The sequence below is a fragment of the Rhinatrema bivittatum genome, chromosome 3 (genome assembly GCF_901001135.1).
Source record: "Rhinatrema bivittatum chromosome 3, aRhiBiv1.1, whole genome shotgun sequence".
Taxonomy (NCBI): Eukaryota; Metazoa; Chordata; class Amphibia; order Gymnophiona; family Rhinatrematidae; genus Rhinatrema; species Rhinatrema bivittatum.
This window is the reverse complement of record NC_042617.1, coordinates 518,169,260-518,186,114: the sequence shown is the minus strand read 5'-3', so window position 1 is coordinate 518,186,114 and position 16,855 is coordinate 518,169,260. Positions and strand designations below refer to the sequence as shown.

Sequence of the window (16,855 nt, the reverse complement as noted above, 5' to 3'; positions counted from 1 at the left end):
TTCATCAAGTTCTTCTTGATCTTCTCAAGAAAAATTGGGAAAATCCTGGATCAATTGCTCCAGTGCACAGAAAAGCTGATACTACTTACTTAGTTCAATCAGCCCCAGGCTTTCAAAATCCCAGCTTTATCACCACTCAGTTGTGGTGGAATCTGCACAAAAAAGGGCAAAAAGGTCGAAACCTCACTCATCTACCCCTCCTCTTAAGGAACAAAAATTCCTAGACAACATTGGTCGATGAGTGTTTCAAGGGGCCATGCTCATCTCCCTCATTGCTGCCTACCAGCTTTATATGACCCAATATAATAGGGTCATCTTCAAACAATTACAGGACTTCTCCGAGTCCCTACCTGAACAATTCCAAGACCTGCTGCAAACCCTTGTGAACAAAGATTTGAGGCAGGCAAACATGAGATCCGCACATCTTATGATATTTTTGACACCACTACAAGAGTGTCTGCGGCAGCTATCTCAGCAAGATGGTGGGCCTGGCTCAAGTCTTATTTATTTAAAATTTTTTATATACCGATATTAGTGAACCACATCATACCGGTTTACAATTGAACTGACAGGTAGGGAAATACAATGAACAAGGGTGTGGGAGAGGGCAAAATAAATATTAAGACAGAGTGGAAATAAGAGGCAAACAACAGTCAACTTCATAATATATCAAATAGTAACGATATGTACAGAAAATACAATGTATGTACAGGGGTAAGCAAGAAAGGAAGGAAGGAGGATGGGATGGAAACAGGAGATAGGAGCTACAGGGGTTGAGGTATGGAGGGAAAACAGTAGATAGGTGACTGTTCGGTTTGTAATGACTAGTCAGGGAAGGCTTGCCTGAAAAGCCAGGTCTTTCATTTTTTCCTAAATTTTGAGGGGCAGGGTTCAAGGCGAACTGGCGTAGGAAGGGCGTTCCAGTGTTTAGGACCTGCAATGGAGATGGCTAGATCACGTGTGGATGAGAGATGAGCCTTTTTGAGTGAGGGAACTTGGAGGGTTCCTTTGTTGTTGGATCTTGTAGGTCTGTTTGAGCAAGTAGGGAGGAAGGGTTCGTCCAACCAGTTGGAGTTGTAGGAATAGATGGATTTGTGAATTATAGTGAGGGTTTTGAAAATAATGCGGGAGGGGATGGGGAGCCAGTGGAGGTCTTTGAGTATGGGGGTGATAATTGCAGATTTACGTGTGTTGGTAATGATCCTAGCAACGGCGTTTTGGAAAATTTGCAGCGGTTTTATGGAGGAGTAGGGGAGCCCCAGAAGCAAGGAATTGTGTAGTCAATCTTGGAAGTGAGGGTGGCTTGAATGACAGTCCGGAAGTCATGATGATGGAGCAGGGGCCTTAGTTTTTTGAGAATGTTGAGCTTAAAAAAGCCTTCTTTGAGAATGGAGCTAATATATTTTTTTAGATTTAGTTGCTGGTCCAGGAGGACCCCTAGGTCTCTTCTGACCTTTGCCCAGAAGTGCAGGATCGATTATCTAATCTACCATGCATTGGATATAATCTCTTCGGAGAACAGATACAGTGGATGGTAGCTGAATTAAAAGACCATCATGAGACTCTTAAACAGCTCTCTTTGATGCCTTCTGACTTCTCTTCAAAGCAGCCTTTCTGGAAGGACTCCAAGAAGTTGTTTTACCGTCTTAGGAAGGCCTACCCGCCACCACCAAGGTCACATGTCACCAGACCTTATCAAAAACCTCAGCCTCGCCAGGCTAGAAAGCAAAAACCTCAAGCAGCTCCCCAGCCAGAGCCTGCTTTAGGTTTTTGACTTCCATTTGGAGAGCAGCAGCCAGATTCCTCTGTCTCATATTCCAGTGGGAGGTCGATTGTGCCACTTCCACAACCTGTGGCATTCAATCACATCCGACCAATGGGTATTGACAATCATAACCCATGGTTACCATCTAAACTTCCTAGCCTTACCCCCAGACTTCCCGCCTCTGCAGATATGGAGAATATCCGACCACTCTACTCTGCTGGATCAAGAGGTTTCCCTCCTTCTCCAGGCAGGAGCAATAGAACCCGTTCCACACTCGCAGCGAGGCCTAGGGTTCTATTCCCGGTACTTTCTGATCCCCCAAAAATCGGGGGGCGTCTATCCAATCCTGGACCTACGTGCTCTCAACATGTACCTACAGTGGGAAAAGTTCAAGATGGTAACCTTGGGATCACTTCTACCTCTTCTTCAAAGAGAAGACTAGCTCTGCTCTCTGGACCTCCAGGACACCAACACCCATATTGCGATATATCCAGCTCATCGCAAGTACCTCAGGTTCTAAGTAGGCCCCAAGCACTATCAATACCGAGTGCTTCCGTTCGGCCTGGCGTCTGCTCCAAGAGTCTTTACCAAATGCCTCGAAGTCGTCGCAGCTTTTCTCAGAACCCAAGGTGTTCACATCTACCCTATCTGGACGACTGGTTAATCAGGGCCCCAACTCAGCAACTTGCTCAGTCGTCCCTGGATCTAACCCTTCACACTCTAATTTCGCTAGGATTTCTCATCAACTACGAAAATTCCTCTTTATTCCCATCTCAAACCTTGTCCTTCATTGGAGCAGACTTGGACACCTTGCGAGCAAAAGCTTTCCTACCGCGACAATAAAAACATAAGAACATAAGAAAATGCCATACTGGGTCAGACCAAGGGTCCATCAAGCCCAGCATCCTGTTTCCAACAGTGGCCAATCCAGGCCATAAGAACCTGGCATGTACCCAAAAATTGTCTATTCCATGTTACCATTGCTAATGGCAGTGGCTATTCTCTAAGTGAACTTAATAGCAGGTAATGGACTTCTCCTCCAAGAACATATCCAATCCTTTTTTAAACACAGCTATACTAACTGCACTAACCTCATCCTCTGGCAACAAATTCCAGAGTTTAATTGTGCGTTGAGTAAAAAAGAACTTTCTCCGATTAGTTTTAAATGTGCCCCATGCTAACTTCATGGAGTGCCCCCTAGTCTTTCTACTATCCGAAAGAGTAAATAACCGATTCACATCTACCCGTTCTAGACCTCTCATGATTTTAAACATCTCTATCATATTCCCCCTCAGTCGTCTCTTCTCCAAGCTGAAAAGTCCTAACCTCTTTAGTCTTTCCTCATAGGGGAGTTGTTCCATTCCCCTTATCATTTTGGTAGCCCTTCTCTGTACCTTCTCCATCGCAATTATATCTTTTTTGAGATGCGGTGACCAGAATTGTACACAGTATTCAAGGTGCGGTCTCACCATGGAGCGATACAGAGGCATTATGACATTTTCCGTTTTATTCAACATTCCCTTTCTAATAATTCCCAACATTCTGTTTGCTTTTCTGACTGCCGCAGCACACTGAACCGACGATTTCAATGTGTTATCCACTATGACACCTAGATCTCTTTCTTGGGTTGTAGCACCTAATATGGAACCCAACATTGTATAATTATATCATGGGTTATTTTTCCCTATATGCATCACCTTGCACTTATCCACATTAAATTTCATCTGCCATTTGGATGCCCAATTTTCCAGTCTCACAAGGTCTTCTTGCAATTTATCACAATCTGCTTGTGATTTAACTACTCTGAACAATTTTGTGTCATCTGCAAATTTGATTATCTCACTCGTCGTATTTCTTTCCAGATCATTTATAAATATATTGAAAAGTAAGGGTCCCAATACAGATCCCTGAGGCACTCCACTGTCCACTCCCTTCCACTGAGAAAATTGTCCATTTAATCCTACTCTTTGTTTCCTGTCTTTTAGCCGGTTTTCAATCCACGAAAGGACATCGCCACCTATCCCATGATTTTTTACTTTTCCTAGAAGCCTCTCATGAGGAACTTTGTCAAACGCCTTCTAAAAATCCAAGTATACTATATCTACCGGTTCACCTTTATCCACATGTTTATTAACTCCTTCAAAAAAGTGAAGCAGATTTGTGAGGCAAGACTTGCCCTGGGTAAAGCCATGCTGACTTTGTTCCATTAAACCATGTCTTTCTATATGTTCTATGATTTTGATGTTTAGAACACTTTCCACTATTTTTCCTGGCACTGAAGTCAGGCTAACCGGTCTGTAGTTTCCCGGATCGCCCCTGGAGGCTTTTTTAAATATTGGGGTTACATTTGCTATCCTCCAGTCTTCAGGTAGAATGGATGATTTTAATGATAAGTTACAAATTTGTACTAATAGGTCTGAAATTTCATTTTTTAGTTCCTTCAGAACTCTGGGGTGTTAACCATTCGGTCCAGGTGATTTACTACTCTTCAGTTTGTCAATCAGGCCTACCACATCTTCTAGGTTCACCGTGATTTGATTCAGTCCATCTGAATCATTACCTATGAAAACCTTCTCCATTACGGGTACCTCCTCAACATCCTCTTCAGTAAACACTGAAGCAAAGAAATCATTTAATCTTTCCGCAATAGCCTTATCTTCTCTAAGTGCCCCTTTAACCCACCGATCATCTAACGGTCCAACTGACTCCCTCACAGGCTTTCTGCTTCAGATATATTTTAAAATGTTTTTAGTGTGAGTTTTTGCCTCTACAGCCAACTTCTTTTCAAATTCTCTCTTAGCCTGTCTTATCAATCTCTTACATTTAACTTGCCAACGTTTATGCTTTATCCTATTTTCTTCTGTTGGATCCTTCTTCCAATTTTTGAATGAAGATCTTTTGGCTAAAATAGCTTCTTTCACCTCCCCTTTTAACCATGCCGGTAATCGTTTTGCCTTCTTTCCACCTTTCTTAATGTTTGGAATACATCTGGACTGTGCTTCTAGAATGGTATTTTTTTTAACAATGACCACGCCTCTTGGACATTTTTTACTTTTGTAACTGCTCCTTTCAGTTTTTTTCTAACAATTTTTCTCATTTTATCAGTTTCCCTTTTGAAAGATTAGCATGAAAGCCTTGGATTTGCACACTGTTCCTCTTCCAGTCATTAAATCAAATTTGATCATATTAAGATCACTATTGCCAAGCGGCCCCACCACCGTTACCTCTCTCACCAAGTCCTGTGCTCCACTAAGAATTAGATCTAAAATTGCTCCCTCTCTCGTCGGTTCCTGAACCAATTGCTCCATAAAGCTTTCATTTATTCCATCCAGGAACGTTATCTCTCTAGCGTGACCCGATGATACATTTACCCAGTCAATATTGGGGTAATTGAAGTCTCCCATTATTACTGCACTACCAATTTGGTTAGCTTCCCTAATTTCTCTTAGCATTTCACTGTCCGTCTCACCATCTTGACCAGGTGGATGGTAGTATACCTGAGGTAAGCCTGACCTGTGGCCCCTCGCAGGACTTCCCCTTGTGGGCGTGGTCAGCTGCCACAGTGTCCAAGGGTCCACCCAAACCTCACAAATTATAACAAGCTACAGGCTTGCTTATGATGGTGTTCCCCCTGCGTTTCCTTGTTTTCTGTGCTGTTGCTGACCTTGGACTGCTGTGGTGCCTGCCTCGACCCCGGACTGGATTCTGACCTTGCTACCTGCTTCCTGCACAGTTTGGATTACTTGCTGTTGGCCTGCTGCCCGCCCTGACCCCGGATTGGATATTGGACTTTGTTTGCCTTTTACCTGTCACGACCCCAGACTGGATATTGGACTCTGTTTAAACTGCTGCCTGTCACAATCGTGGAGTGGTTTTGGGTGTTCTTGGCAGGTTATCAGCTGATATACTGAGTTAAGGTAAGACTGCCTTCTACTAAGGGATTCACTAACAGGCTGCATAACATCCGTGGATCGAGGAAATCATAATGGGTAGAACTCTGGGTAGAGTAGACAAGCTTAGCCAAGACACCAGTTCAGTGGAGATGAAATTCCCTCCAGCGCCAGAGTCCACCAACACCAGGGTAGGATAGGTGCGCTGTGGGAGGATGATGGAGACTGGAGGTGTACATTGGGGAGCAGAAATGGCACAGCCGTTTCTGCTCCCTAGGTTGGGTAGTTTCCCTGCTGCACTGGCACTGAGCCAGAAGATGACCCTTCCTGGCGCAACAGAAGCAGATGCCCAAGGAACGCCTCTGCTGCCTTTCTTCTGGTGAGAGGTGGGTCTGACCCAATTGCATAGGCTCTTCGGAGCATGGAGAACTGACTTCAGGTGTGGAATTCGGCGTCAGGGAGCACGAGAAGGAAGGAGCCAGCAGTACTCGTTGGTGGGGTGGTCGGGATTCTTGAAGCTTTTGTTGGAGGTGGCGGTCGATCCTCCCTGCCAGGACTATCAGGATATCCAAACCATCAGAGAGGTCCTGGGTGGCGAGCTAATCTTTAATTCTAGGTGATAGGCCTTCCAAAAAGATACTTTGGAGGCTGTCCTCCCACCAGCCCAGCTCTGTAGTCAGAGTACGGAACTCAATAGCATATTCTGCCTGTGGTTTGGAACCCTGCTGGAGATGGAGAATGTTGAAACCAGCTGTGGTGATGCATTCCAGCTCATCGAAGAACTGCTTGAAGGTCGGTACAAAGCATTGCAGGTCCTGTAGAAGTAGGTCACCTCGCTCCCACAAAGGGGAGGCCCAAGCCAAGGCCTTCCCATCAAGCAAGGAAAGAATGAAGGTAGTCTTGACACTGTCAATGGGGAACTGAGCCAGTTGAAGGGAGAAATGCATGAAGCATTGGTTGAGGAAACCCCAACAATGCCTAGGATCTCCAGCATACCGAGGAGGGCTCGGGAGACTGATGGTCAGGGCTGCTGCTGCTGGTGGAATTGGTGCCAGGGACGAGGAACCATTGGGGCCAGCAGAGATGATAGCATCCAAGTGGCTGCAAGGCGCTCCACAGTGCTGGCTAGCATCTCGAGGCACTGATGCTGCTGCTGTATCTTTTGAGCGAGGCCAAAAATGGCCAGCAGACTGGGAAGATCTTCCAGGTCCATGGCCTCAGCAAACTGCTGCGCGGTGGACCCCTGGCCAAGATGAGGTTGGCGCCACCTACAGGCGGTGGCATGTGAGGGGGCACATGCCGAAGAGCGGGACCAAGCAGTGCGGGACTGACAGGGAACCAGAGCAGCTCGGACTGTAATGTACAGTCTCAGAAGACATTAGCACATATGTGTTAAAATTAGCATATTTTCAAATATAAAGGAAAGAATATTAGATGAAAATTAGGTTTTAGCTGGCACACACTGAATAGTATGGTATGGTTTTCTATATGTGCAATTTAGCATGAATCTGCAAGATCTGAAATTTAACATCCATTTTTTAATTGAGATTAAATGTTAGCATGCCCACCATGATCAAATGGTCTTCATGTCCTGTAGTAATCCCTGGCCCTCTCTTTCCCCCAGCACAACCATTGATGGGTCTCCTCTCAACAAATAACTTCCCCCACTCCCTACCCCATGACACAACCAGTAGGATACCACCATGCCCCAACATAAACACCCCAGTCCACATCCCTCCTCAACACAATCTGCAAGGGGCCTCTGTCCTCTTAAGTAACACCCCTCACTTCCAAAACCTGCAAGGGATCCTTGGTATCCTGAAGTAATAACTGAATTAAACCCTTTAATACAACTAGCAGGACATTGATGTCAATATACTGGATTTCCATAGTGATGTCACCAAAAGTGGGTTACTTGACATGCTCCTAGAAGTTGATTAAATGCCTCCATGATTATCTTGTCTAACTCTAATCTGAAGATTGCAAGTGATAGACCTCATAGTGGACTGAACATCTGAAAGGTCAAGCAAGAGTGCTGCTTAAAGCTTAGTGGATGACTTTTTGGAGGCCAGTGTAGCTTATCCTTTGTGTAAGAACCAGGTGATCCTCCAGAAATGGCACTTTCATGTCTAAATCCTCAAAGTGTTAACATGCTGAATCCTCAGTTCAAGACTCATACATTTCAATTCACAAGTCATATATTTCAATGACAAGGGATGACTTGTGTGAAGGAGTTGGCATTCTCATTGCTCCTTGGCCTATTCTCAGTGGTGTTTAAGCAGCTAAGCACTGCTTTGATGCTTAGGTACTAGTGTAGCTGAAGTCAACAACTTAGAACCACTTTCAGTTTGAGACTAGCTTTGAACTGGACTTAACTTGTCTTGGACATTGTTTTTCTTACCAAGCCCAAAACACTCTTGATGACAGTAGAAACAATATGAAGAGATATTGTGGCCTTTCTCCAAGCACTTGAAGCTTTTGACATGATAATCTGCCAGGTATAATTTATATATGCACTTTGAGCACCTTTAGAAGTTGCTGGCTCTTTTCTTAGCTATAGTTCAATAAATAATGAATACAAAATAAAAAGGGGAAGACATTTTCCCAATGAGAGACACATAACGAAAAAGACAACTTTGGGCAAGACACTAGCACCAAAGCTAAGAGTATGACTCACAAGACAGCAACAAAAAATGAATAAACTTAGAAAAATTCATATCTAAAAAGATAAAAATGAGAAGAAACAATAAAACCTGACAAAATATGCTTATTGATGATTAGAACAACAATCAAACTTTGATTGTCAAAACTGGCAGTGGCAGAGGTCTGATGGAATACCAAGGAATAGTTCGTCCAGTGGAGCATAGGGAAAGCTCATCTTTATTCAAACGTTTTCCTACAAAGTTCTGGGAGATGTTCTCTAGGGATGTGAATCGTTTTTCGACGATTAAAATTATCGTCCGATAATTTTAATATCGTCTTAAACCGTTATGGAACACAATACAATAGAGATTCTAACGATTTATCGTTATAAATCGTTAGAATCGTGAGCCGGCACACTAAAACCCCCTAAAACCCACCCCCGACCCTTTAAATTAAATCCCCCACCCCCCCGAACCCCCCCCCCAATGATTTAAATAACCTGGGGGTCCAGCGGCGGTCCGGAACAGCAGCGGTCCGGAACGGGCTCCTGCTATTGAATCTTGTTGTCTTCAGCCGGCGCCATTTTCCAAAATGGCGCCGAAAAATGGCGGCGGCCATAGACCAACACAATTCCACGGCAGGAGGTCCTTCCGGACCCCCGCTGGACTTTTGGCAAGTCTTGTGGGGGTCAGGAGGCCCCCCCAAGCTGGCCAAAAGTTCCTGGAGGTCCAGCGGGGGTCAGGGAGCGATTTCCCGCCGCGAATCGTTTTCCGTACGGAAAATGGCGCCGGCAGGAGATCGACTGCAGGAGGTCGTTCAGCGAGGCGCCGGAACCCTCGCTATTCACTATGTTATAGCCTAAGAAAGAAGACCATAGTCACTGTTTAAAACAACTTTGTTAAACTTTAGCTTCAAAAAGTACATTCTTTATACATGGATTGCTCATGCTGTACTTACCTGGTAGTTGAAAAGTGTCTAGTTCATGAAGACATAAGGCGAGCTCTAGTGTCGTTGAAATGTCTGTTTTCAGCAACTGTATAATTTTACCCTAAATTAAATTAAAAATTCATAGTTAATGGATAAAATCAGATCTATATATTCATCTCACAAAAATCTGTTTAGATGTAGCATCTTTAACTTTGAGCTCAAATGATCACAATTTTGGACTTTGAACATTTTTCAGCAGAAAGTTATTGATTTTGCTGCATAAAGCTAAATTTCTCAACTGTACAGGTGTTCTCCACAAACACCCGCTGCCACTGTACTTGTCTCCTCAATCTTTATAGTAAGCAAATCTTAAACTCCAAAGGGGAAGAGGGTGGAATTGTAAGGCTGATATGTCCTCCTGTCTATGGAGAATACCTGTTATAGATGAGTAACTTAGCTTTTTCCATGGACAAGCAGGACAAAGATCAGTCACACATGTGGGGATTTCCAAGATGAGGGTATCATGAAAATGTTTATTATGCTATTATGTTGTTAGTGGAACATGCAACTTGATTTATGCCACATGATGGAGGGAAGAGTTGAAGGGATAAATTAAATAAGCTCTTTAGAACTCCCTGTCCAAAACTGCTAAATTGACATGAAGGCAGTAATGAGTAGTAATGGTGAGGTGCATTTTCACCCACAGTGAGGCTCAGCTAGTTAGTCATATATAGATAATGCTGTTACCTGAACCTCGGTATAAAAAAGTTATTTACAAACAAACAAACAAATAAATAAATAAATAAATAATTAATTAATTAATTATCCGGTTAACTAGCAGGGTATATTCAGCAGCCCGACCAGAGTTAGGCTCATAGGTTAAGCAGCTAACTCTGAATATCGGAGTTAGCTGCATAACTTATGCAGCTAACTCTGCTCTGCCCAGAAACGCCTTCTGCCTACCCCCAAAATGCCCTCAACTTATGTGCCTAAATTCTAGAATTTAGCTGCATATGGCTCTCAATATATCTTGGTAGCCATTTAGACAGATAACTTTTCAGTTAAAAGTCTAAATGGCTTTTGAATATCAACTTTAGTGTGAATGGAAGACCAGGTAGCAGCCTTGCATATATCTTTTATAGAGGCAGAGCAAAGATGTGCTAAAGAAAATGCTGTAGCCCTGACCTGATGGTCTTTCACTTTAATTTGAAGATGCTTTCCTGATTGATTATAATGGTAAGAGATGCAATCAGATATCCATGTCAAAGAGTTATTTTAGTAACTAAAGAACCTTGTTTGGCTGGGTTGAATGTGGTGAACAGTTTGTAAGACTTTGTTGTTAGAAAAGGTCTTCTGCAGTCTAATGTATGACGTTTCTGCTTGTCCTTATTGGAATGTGGTCTTGGAAAAAATGTTGGTAATAAATGGATTGATTTAAATGAAATTGAGACAACTTTTGGTAGACATTTTGGATGAGTTTTCAAAACTACTCTGTCGTGGAAAATTTGAGTATAGGGAGAGTGAGAGACTAAAGCTTGCAATTCAGTTATGGGTCAATTTTCAAACCCCGGTGTGCGCAAATACTGGGAGATATGCATGTGGCTGGGCTGTGCTTGCTGAGCACATTTTCAAAGCAGCCCGGCGGCCACCACTCCCTCTTCTCCAGCCTGTTAACCTTAGGCGTGTGTACGCACCTCTCTGGACTTTAAAGGGGCCGCAGTGGGAAAGCCTCCCGTGACCCCAGATGAGGACCTCAACCAGCTTCCCTATATAAGGCAGGTTCAGATGTTCAGAGCTTGCCTTGGCAACAGGTTTCCATGCTTTCCAGTCATGCACTTCATTGCTACTCCTGTTCCAGTACCTGCTCCAGTTCCAGTTCCTGTTCCACTACCTGCTCCTGCTTACCTTCTGATGGACCTCCTTGGCTTTGACCCTCTGCTTGGACCTGACCTTGCCTCTAGCCACCTACCTCGACTCTCTGCCTGGACCTGACCTCGTCACTAGCCGCCTGCCTCGACTCTCTACCTGGACCTGACCTCGTCACTAGCCGCTTGCCTCGCCCCTCATCTGGACCCAACCTCAGATCTCGTCTCTTCCTTCTGGGACCTTTCATCTCCCCTGCCACATGGCACTCTGCCTCTGGACATGTTCTCCGGGATCAACCACGTGGAGGCCTGCCTAAGTCCAGCTGGCCCCGGGGAACGAGGTCTGGTATTGGCAAAGCTCCTGTTGGCCTCCGTTTCCCGACGGTGGGGACCTATGGGGGCTTCCCCCATGGGTGGCACCAACACCACCTCGGGCCAAGAGTCTACCTCCACAACAACCATCACCCTAATGATATATTGTCAAGCTCTCTATCAAACTAACACCTTGTTGAAATTCAGCTGGACTTTGGTGACTATAAGCCCCAAAATGTTTACCTGGAGCGGAACACTTCACTATTAGAGGACAAACAATTTCCATCACTGATTCAAGCAGCTGTTTCTGACTTCAGTACACAAAACCCTGTGTCAGATTATACACCTGTCCTGAAGGAAACCTTTAAGGCCCTTTTCAGGGGGAAACTGATACCTTATGTAAATTTTCTTCACAAGGATAGTAGAAAAAAGGCTTATATTTGAGCTGACATTAAGGAGCTAGAGCTCCAAAACAAAATGGATTTTTCCAATTGTACTTTGAAATTACTTGAACAGAAATGAGTGAGTTGAAGTCACCAGAAATTGGAAAAATTCAAAAGTGTTGAAATTCATAAGCTTAAGTTTCATAAGTACAATAATAAACCAGGGGCTTTTTTAGCTAGAGGAGTCAAGAAGAAAGCTAGTCGGTCCAATGTGGTCAAACTTCAGAAAGAATCAAGAGCAACAAAGAGCTGTTGATTCCCAAAAAATCAATTTCAAAAGGAGGGAAACAAAAACAATTCAAAAAATAAGACATAACAAGGTGTCAGCAAGCCTGTCAGTGTGCCTTTCAGTGATTGGGCCACCCGGTCAACTCAATCATTCATCTCGTGAGCAAACGCAACTTTTTTGGGGTGGAGTTTTTCATTTTTAGAGAGAGAGTGAGAAGCTTCAGAAAAGCCACGGAGTTGATATTTCTGATCCAGCAGAAATTTATAAATTATTTGTTCAGTATTTTTCCGCTCTTTACATTGACTCAGATGAGATTAGTAAACCTGAAATCGGGCAATATTTTGTGTGGCTTAACTTGCCTAGTTTACAAGACAGAAGGCACTGCTGTCAACTCCTATCATGTTCTTAGAAGTTCAAGAGGCGGACATGGCATTATTTGATGGAAAATGTCCAGCCCTGCATAGGTACCATATTGACTTTAATAAGAAATTTCTACTAACAATTGTGCCTTTCCTGTTTTAGACTTTTAATGCTGCAGGGATAAGCGGAGTTATACTAGGGGATATGGATGATAATTTATCTTGTATCTATAAAAAGGGGAGAGATGCAATGGAATGTGGTTCTTACCATCCTAGCTCTCTCCTTAATTCTGATATTAAAATATTAAGTTCTTGCAACTGCAGTTGGAGAAAGTTTAACATGGTCTGGTTCATGTGGACCAGACAGGTTTAATGAAGGGCAGGTTTTCTATGTTTAACCCTACAAGATTGTTTAATATTCTGCAGCTTACAAAGAGGAGAGGCAGCTCTGGGTTGATACTACTTTTGGATGCTGACAAGGCCTTCAGTTGCCTTACATGGTCTTTTCTTTTCGAGGTACTAGAATAGGTTGATCTTTCTGACCTTTTTATAGCCTGGATTATGTCCATGCATGCGAAACCTAGGGCATGTCTTATCATAAATGGTTCTCTTTCCTCTTATATAAAGATCGGTAATGGTACCAGACTGGGGTGCCCCTTATCTCTGCTGATCTTAGTTATTACCAAGAGGTCAATGGCAAGAGCAGAGATCATACTCTGATTTTAAATGTAGTTTGGGGGGGGGGGGGAGAAAACATAACATTTCTCTATATGCTGATGATGTTTTGCTGTATATGACCAAACCTAGGGGCTCTCGTTCAGTTTTTTTGGGCCTCTTAGAGGTATACGGATCTGTAGCGGGTTACAAAATTAACCTTGACAAATTGGAAATATTCCCCTTGTGCCTCAAAATGTCAATCCCTGACTGTCTATCCTCTTTTAGGATAGTTAAAAATGGTTTCGGTATTTAAGAATTCTTATCGTAAGGGACCTTAAAGATCTTTTTCTAAAAACTAAGGGGTAGATTTTTAAAAAAAGCGCGTTCGCGTACTTTTGTTTGCGCACCAGGCGCAAACAAAAGTACGCTGGATTTTATAAGATACGCGCGTAGCCGCGCGTATCTTCTAAAATCCTGGATCGGCGCGCGCAAGGCTGCCGATTTTGGGCAGCCGGTGCGCGCTGAGCCGCGCAGCCTGTCACCGTTCCCTCCGAGGCCGCTCCGAAATCGGAGCGGCCTCGGAGGGAACTCTCTTTCGCCCTCCCCTCACCTTCCCCTCCCTTCCTCTACCTAACCCACCCTCCCGGCCATATCTAAACCTCCCCCTTACCTTTGTCCGTAGATTTACGCCTGCGAGAAGCAGACGTAAATCTACGCGCGCCAGCGGGCTGCTGGCGCGCCGTGCTCCGACCCGGGGGCGTGGTCAGAAGGCCTGGACCACGCCCCCGGGCCGGCGCCACGCCCCGGTCCCGCCCCCGAAACGCCGCGCCCCGCCCCGAAACGCTGCGTCATCGGGTCCCGCCCCCCGAAACGCCCCCGACACACCCCCTTCCAAAAACCCCGGGACCTATGCGCGTCCCGTGGCTCTGTGCGTGCCGGCGGCCTATGGAAAATAGGCGCGCCAGCGCGCAAGGCCCTGCTCGCGTAAATCCAGGCGGATTTACGCGAGCAGGGCTTTTAAAATCTGCCCGTAAGGGTTTAGAATTAGTAAGGTTAAACAAGACTTATTAAATTGGGGGGTCCTGCCCATATCTTAGGCAGGTAGAACTAGTACATTAAAATTGAATCTTTTGTATCTGTTTAAACACATTCCATATAGTATCCCTTCCAATGTATTTGTGGACCTGCATAGCCTTATGACCAAATTTATCTGGCAAAACAAGTGGGTCAGAATTAAATTAAACTGGCTTTGGTTTACAAAGCAACAAGATGGTATGGCTCTACTCAGTCTTAGGATATATTACTAGGTGACCAGACTGGTTTGCCTGAGGTCTTGTTTATGGGATGGAGAAGATAATTGGTTAACAATGGAGAAAGAACAGGTGCAGGAAATTAATCTTGTCACATTACTTTTTCTATCACTGATATCTCCTGTTAGACGGAGGATAAGTAGAGAGAGCCTCATTCTCAAACACACCCTACAGATCTGGAAACAGGTCACGTATATATTAGGTAAGGAATTTGAGCCTCTGTTGCCTATGGTTCTTATATATAAGAATTTTAATATATCCGAGTGTACCTATTCCACTGCATTTAAGGACTGGATAGATAAGGACCAAATTTTTGTGGCCCAGCTTTGGCAAGACACTGGCCTCCAATCATTTGCTAAGTTTAATCAGGACTTTTGAGTTACTGGATCATACATATGTTAATTATCTTCATTTGATGGAGGCATTGGCTAGTCTGGTAAAATATCAGGACCTATGAGGCCAATGTCCAGAATGGAGGACTTTTTGAATGATCCTAATTCCTCATGTTTAGTCATTATTATTTCACTGCTTCCTTATTACTCCTCTTTTATCTTTCTTCTTTTTCTTCTTCATATTCTTATTATTATCTTTTGATTGATTTACCTGCTGGTTTGCCATGTGCTGCATGTATTTTGATTTCCTAAAACAAGTTATTAAGTAAAGAATGAAAAAAAAAATAATCTGCGCACATTCAAGTAAATTTTCAAAGGGCTGCGCACATAAAAAACAGGGGTTATGCGTGAGTTTGGGCCTTGCGTGCACTGCTCACATTTTAGAATGAACCCGGCCCATGCTCGTAACAGCCTTTAGCTGCTGTCCCAGGGAAGTGCGCACCAGCAGCCTGCCGGCACGCGCAGATTACTTCTGCACCGGAGGAGCAGAAAGTAACAAAATAAAAAAGTTAGGGATAGGTAGGATTTAGTTAGGGAGGAAAGGGGAAGAGGTAGAAAGGGTAGGGTTAGGGAGGCCCAACTACGTTGCCGTGAATAGGTTATAAATCTCCCCCCCCCCTCGTGCATGAGTTGCGGGCTGTCCACACAATCCAGTGCACATCTACGTGCGGACATCGGATTTTACAATATGCGTGTGCAACGATCAGTCTAAAAGTCCACTTAAAGAGGGTTTGTTCTGTTTTCCCAAGATATATAGGACCTCTAAGATGTTCACACTCTTACCAAATATTTTTCCTGTTTGCATTTGCAAGGAGATATTTTCATTTTTAGATCCTCCCCAGGTGTTGGCCATTTCCCTGTTTTGGGACTGGTCAGTTCTCCCCTTTATAAACTGGGCTGAGCATGCTCAAATTGTGTTTGGCTGTAAGTTTGGCTTGGAAAGCACTGGAATATTTGGTGCTGGTGATCCCAGGAGGCTCTGCCACCTGCAAAAAGGGATAATGTGGAAAAAATACTATATTTGTGTTCACATGGACCAAGAAGGGTTTTGCCTGCATGAGGAGAAGCTGAGAAGAAAGATTTTTTTACTTTCAGAGAGGAGATTTCTTTTCCTTGATCTGCCCAACCTAGAAGGAAACCCCCTTTCTTGGAAGAAGTAGGATTGAGTCTGCCTGTCTTTTACCAGTCAAGTGGGCTAGCAGTGCTCTGAGAGAAGAGAGTTGTTATTAGAAGAGAACTTAGTTTTTCTATTTTGAGGGGAGGAATTGTTTCAGCCTTCATTGTCTGACCCATCTTTAAAGCATTATTTCCCTTTTTCAACATTAGGAAAAGAAGTTGGAAGCATGACTATCTGAGACACCCAGTCACCACACCATGGGCCCTGGAGGCTTAGATCCTTCTCCCCACCGGTGGAACCCCAGCACACAGGGTCAGAAGGCTGATGCAAGAGCGAAAGATTAGAGGCCCAGGATGGTGAGAAAGGCCCTGGGCATTTCTGTAACCTCTGTATTAGAAACTCTAAAACTAAAAGGAAGATACATGTGTTATTTTGAACATAGGATGATGATATTTTTCCTCTGTGGACAAGCAGGACAGGGATCAGCCACACAAGTGGGGATGTCATTTGATGATGCCAAGAGAAAAACTCTCTCAGAACTCAGAAACCTAGAAGGTTTTTCTGTGTATGTGCAGACCTTCCGACACAGCAGCCACTGCTGCATAAGACTTTCAATCATTAATTCTACTAGCATGAAAGGAAGTTTTTTTGATGTCTCTCTTCAGCCACTCATTGAGGATTTTTGCTTTTGTGTTTTTGTTTTCTTTTTCTTTTTCTTCTATTACCAAATTATGGGGGTCATTTATCAAAGTGCTATATGGCATTTCTGCATGCGTTAAGCACCTTTAACGCATGCGAAAACGCCTTTAATCATGCGATAGCAACATAACGCATGGTGCGATACAAATCAGAAAAAAAAGAGGAGTTAGGGGTGGGCTAACTTTTGCGAAGCCCTATCGCATGGCTTTAACGTGGATTTTCACACCCGTTTTCATTTGCGTTAGGC

General features: G+C 43.9%; 1 protein-coding gene across 1 annotated transcript in view; it reads right to left on the bottom strand.

Moving 5' to 3' along the window:
• Positions 1-16,855, bottom strand: part of NUGGC (nuclear GTPase, germinal center associated) — an 864,070-nt gene that overhangs the window by 53,655 nt on the left and 793,560 nt on the right. The window contains exon 18 of the mRNA XM_029596224.1: positions 9,256-9,346. Coding sequence (XP_029452084.1) covers positions 9,256-9,346 — 91 coding nt within the window. The remainder of the gene's footprint in view (positions 1-9,255; positions 9,347-16,855) is intronic.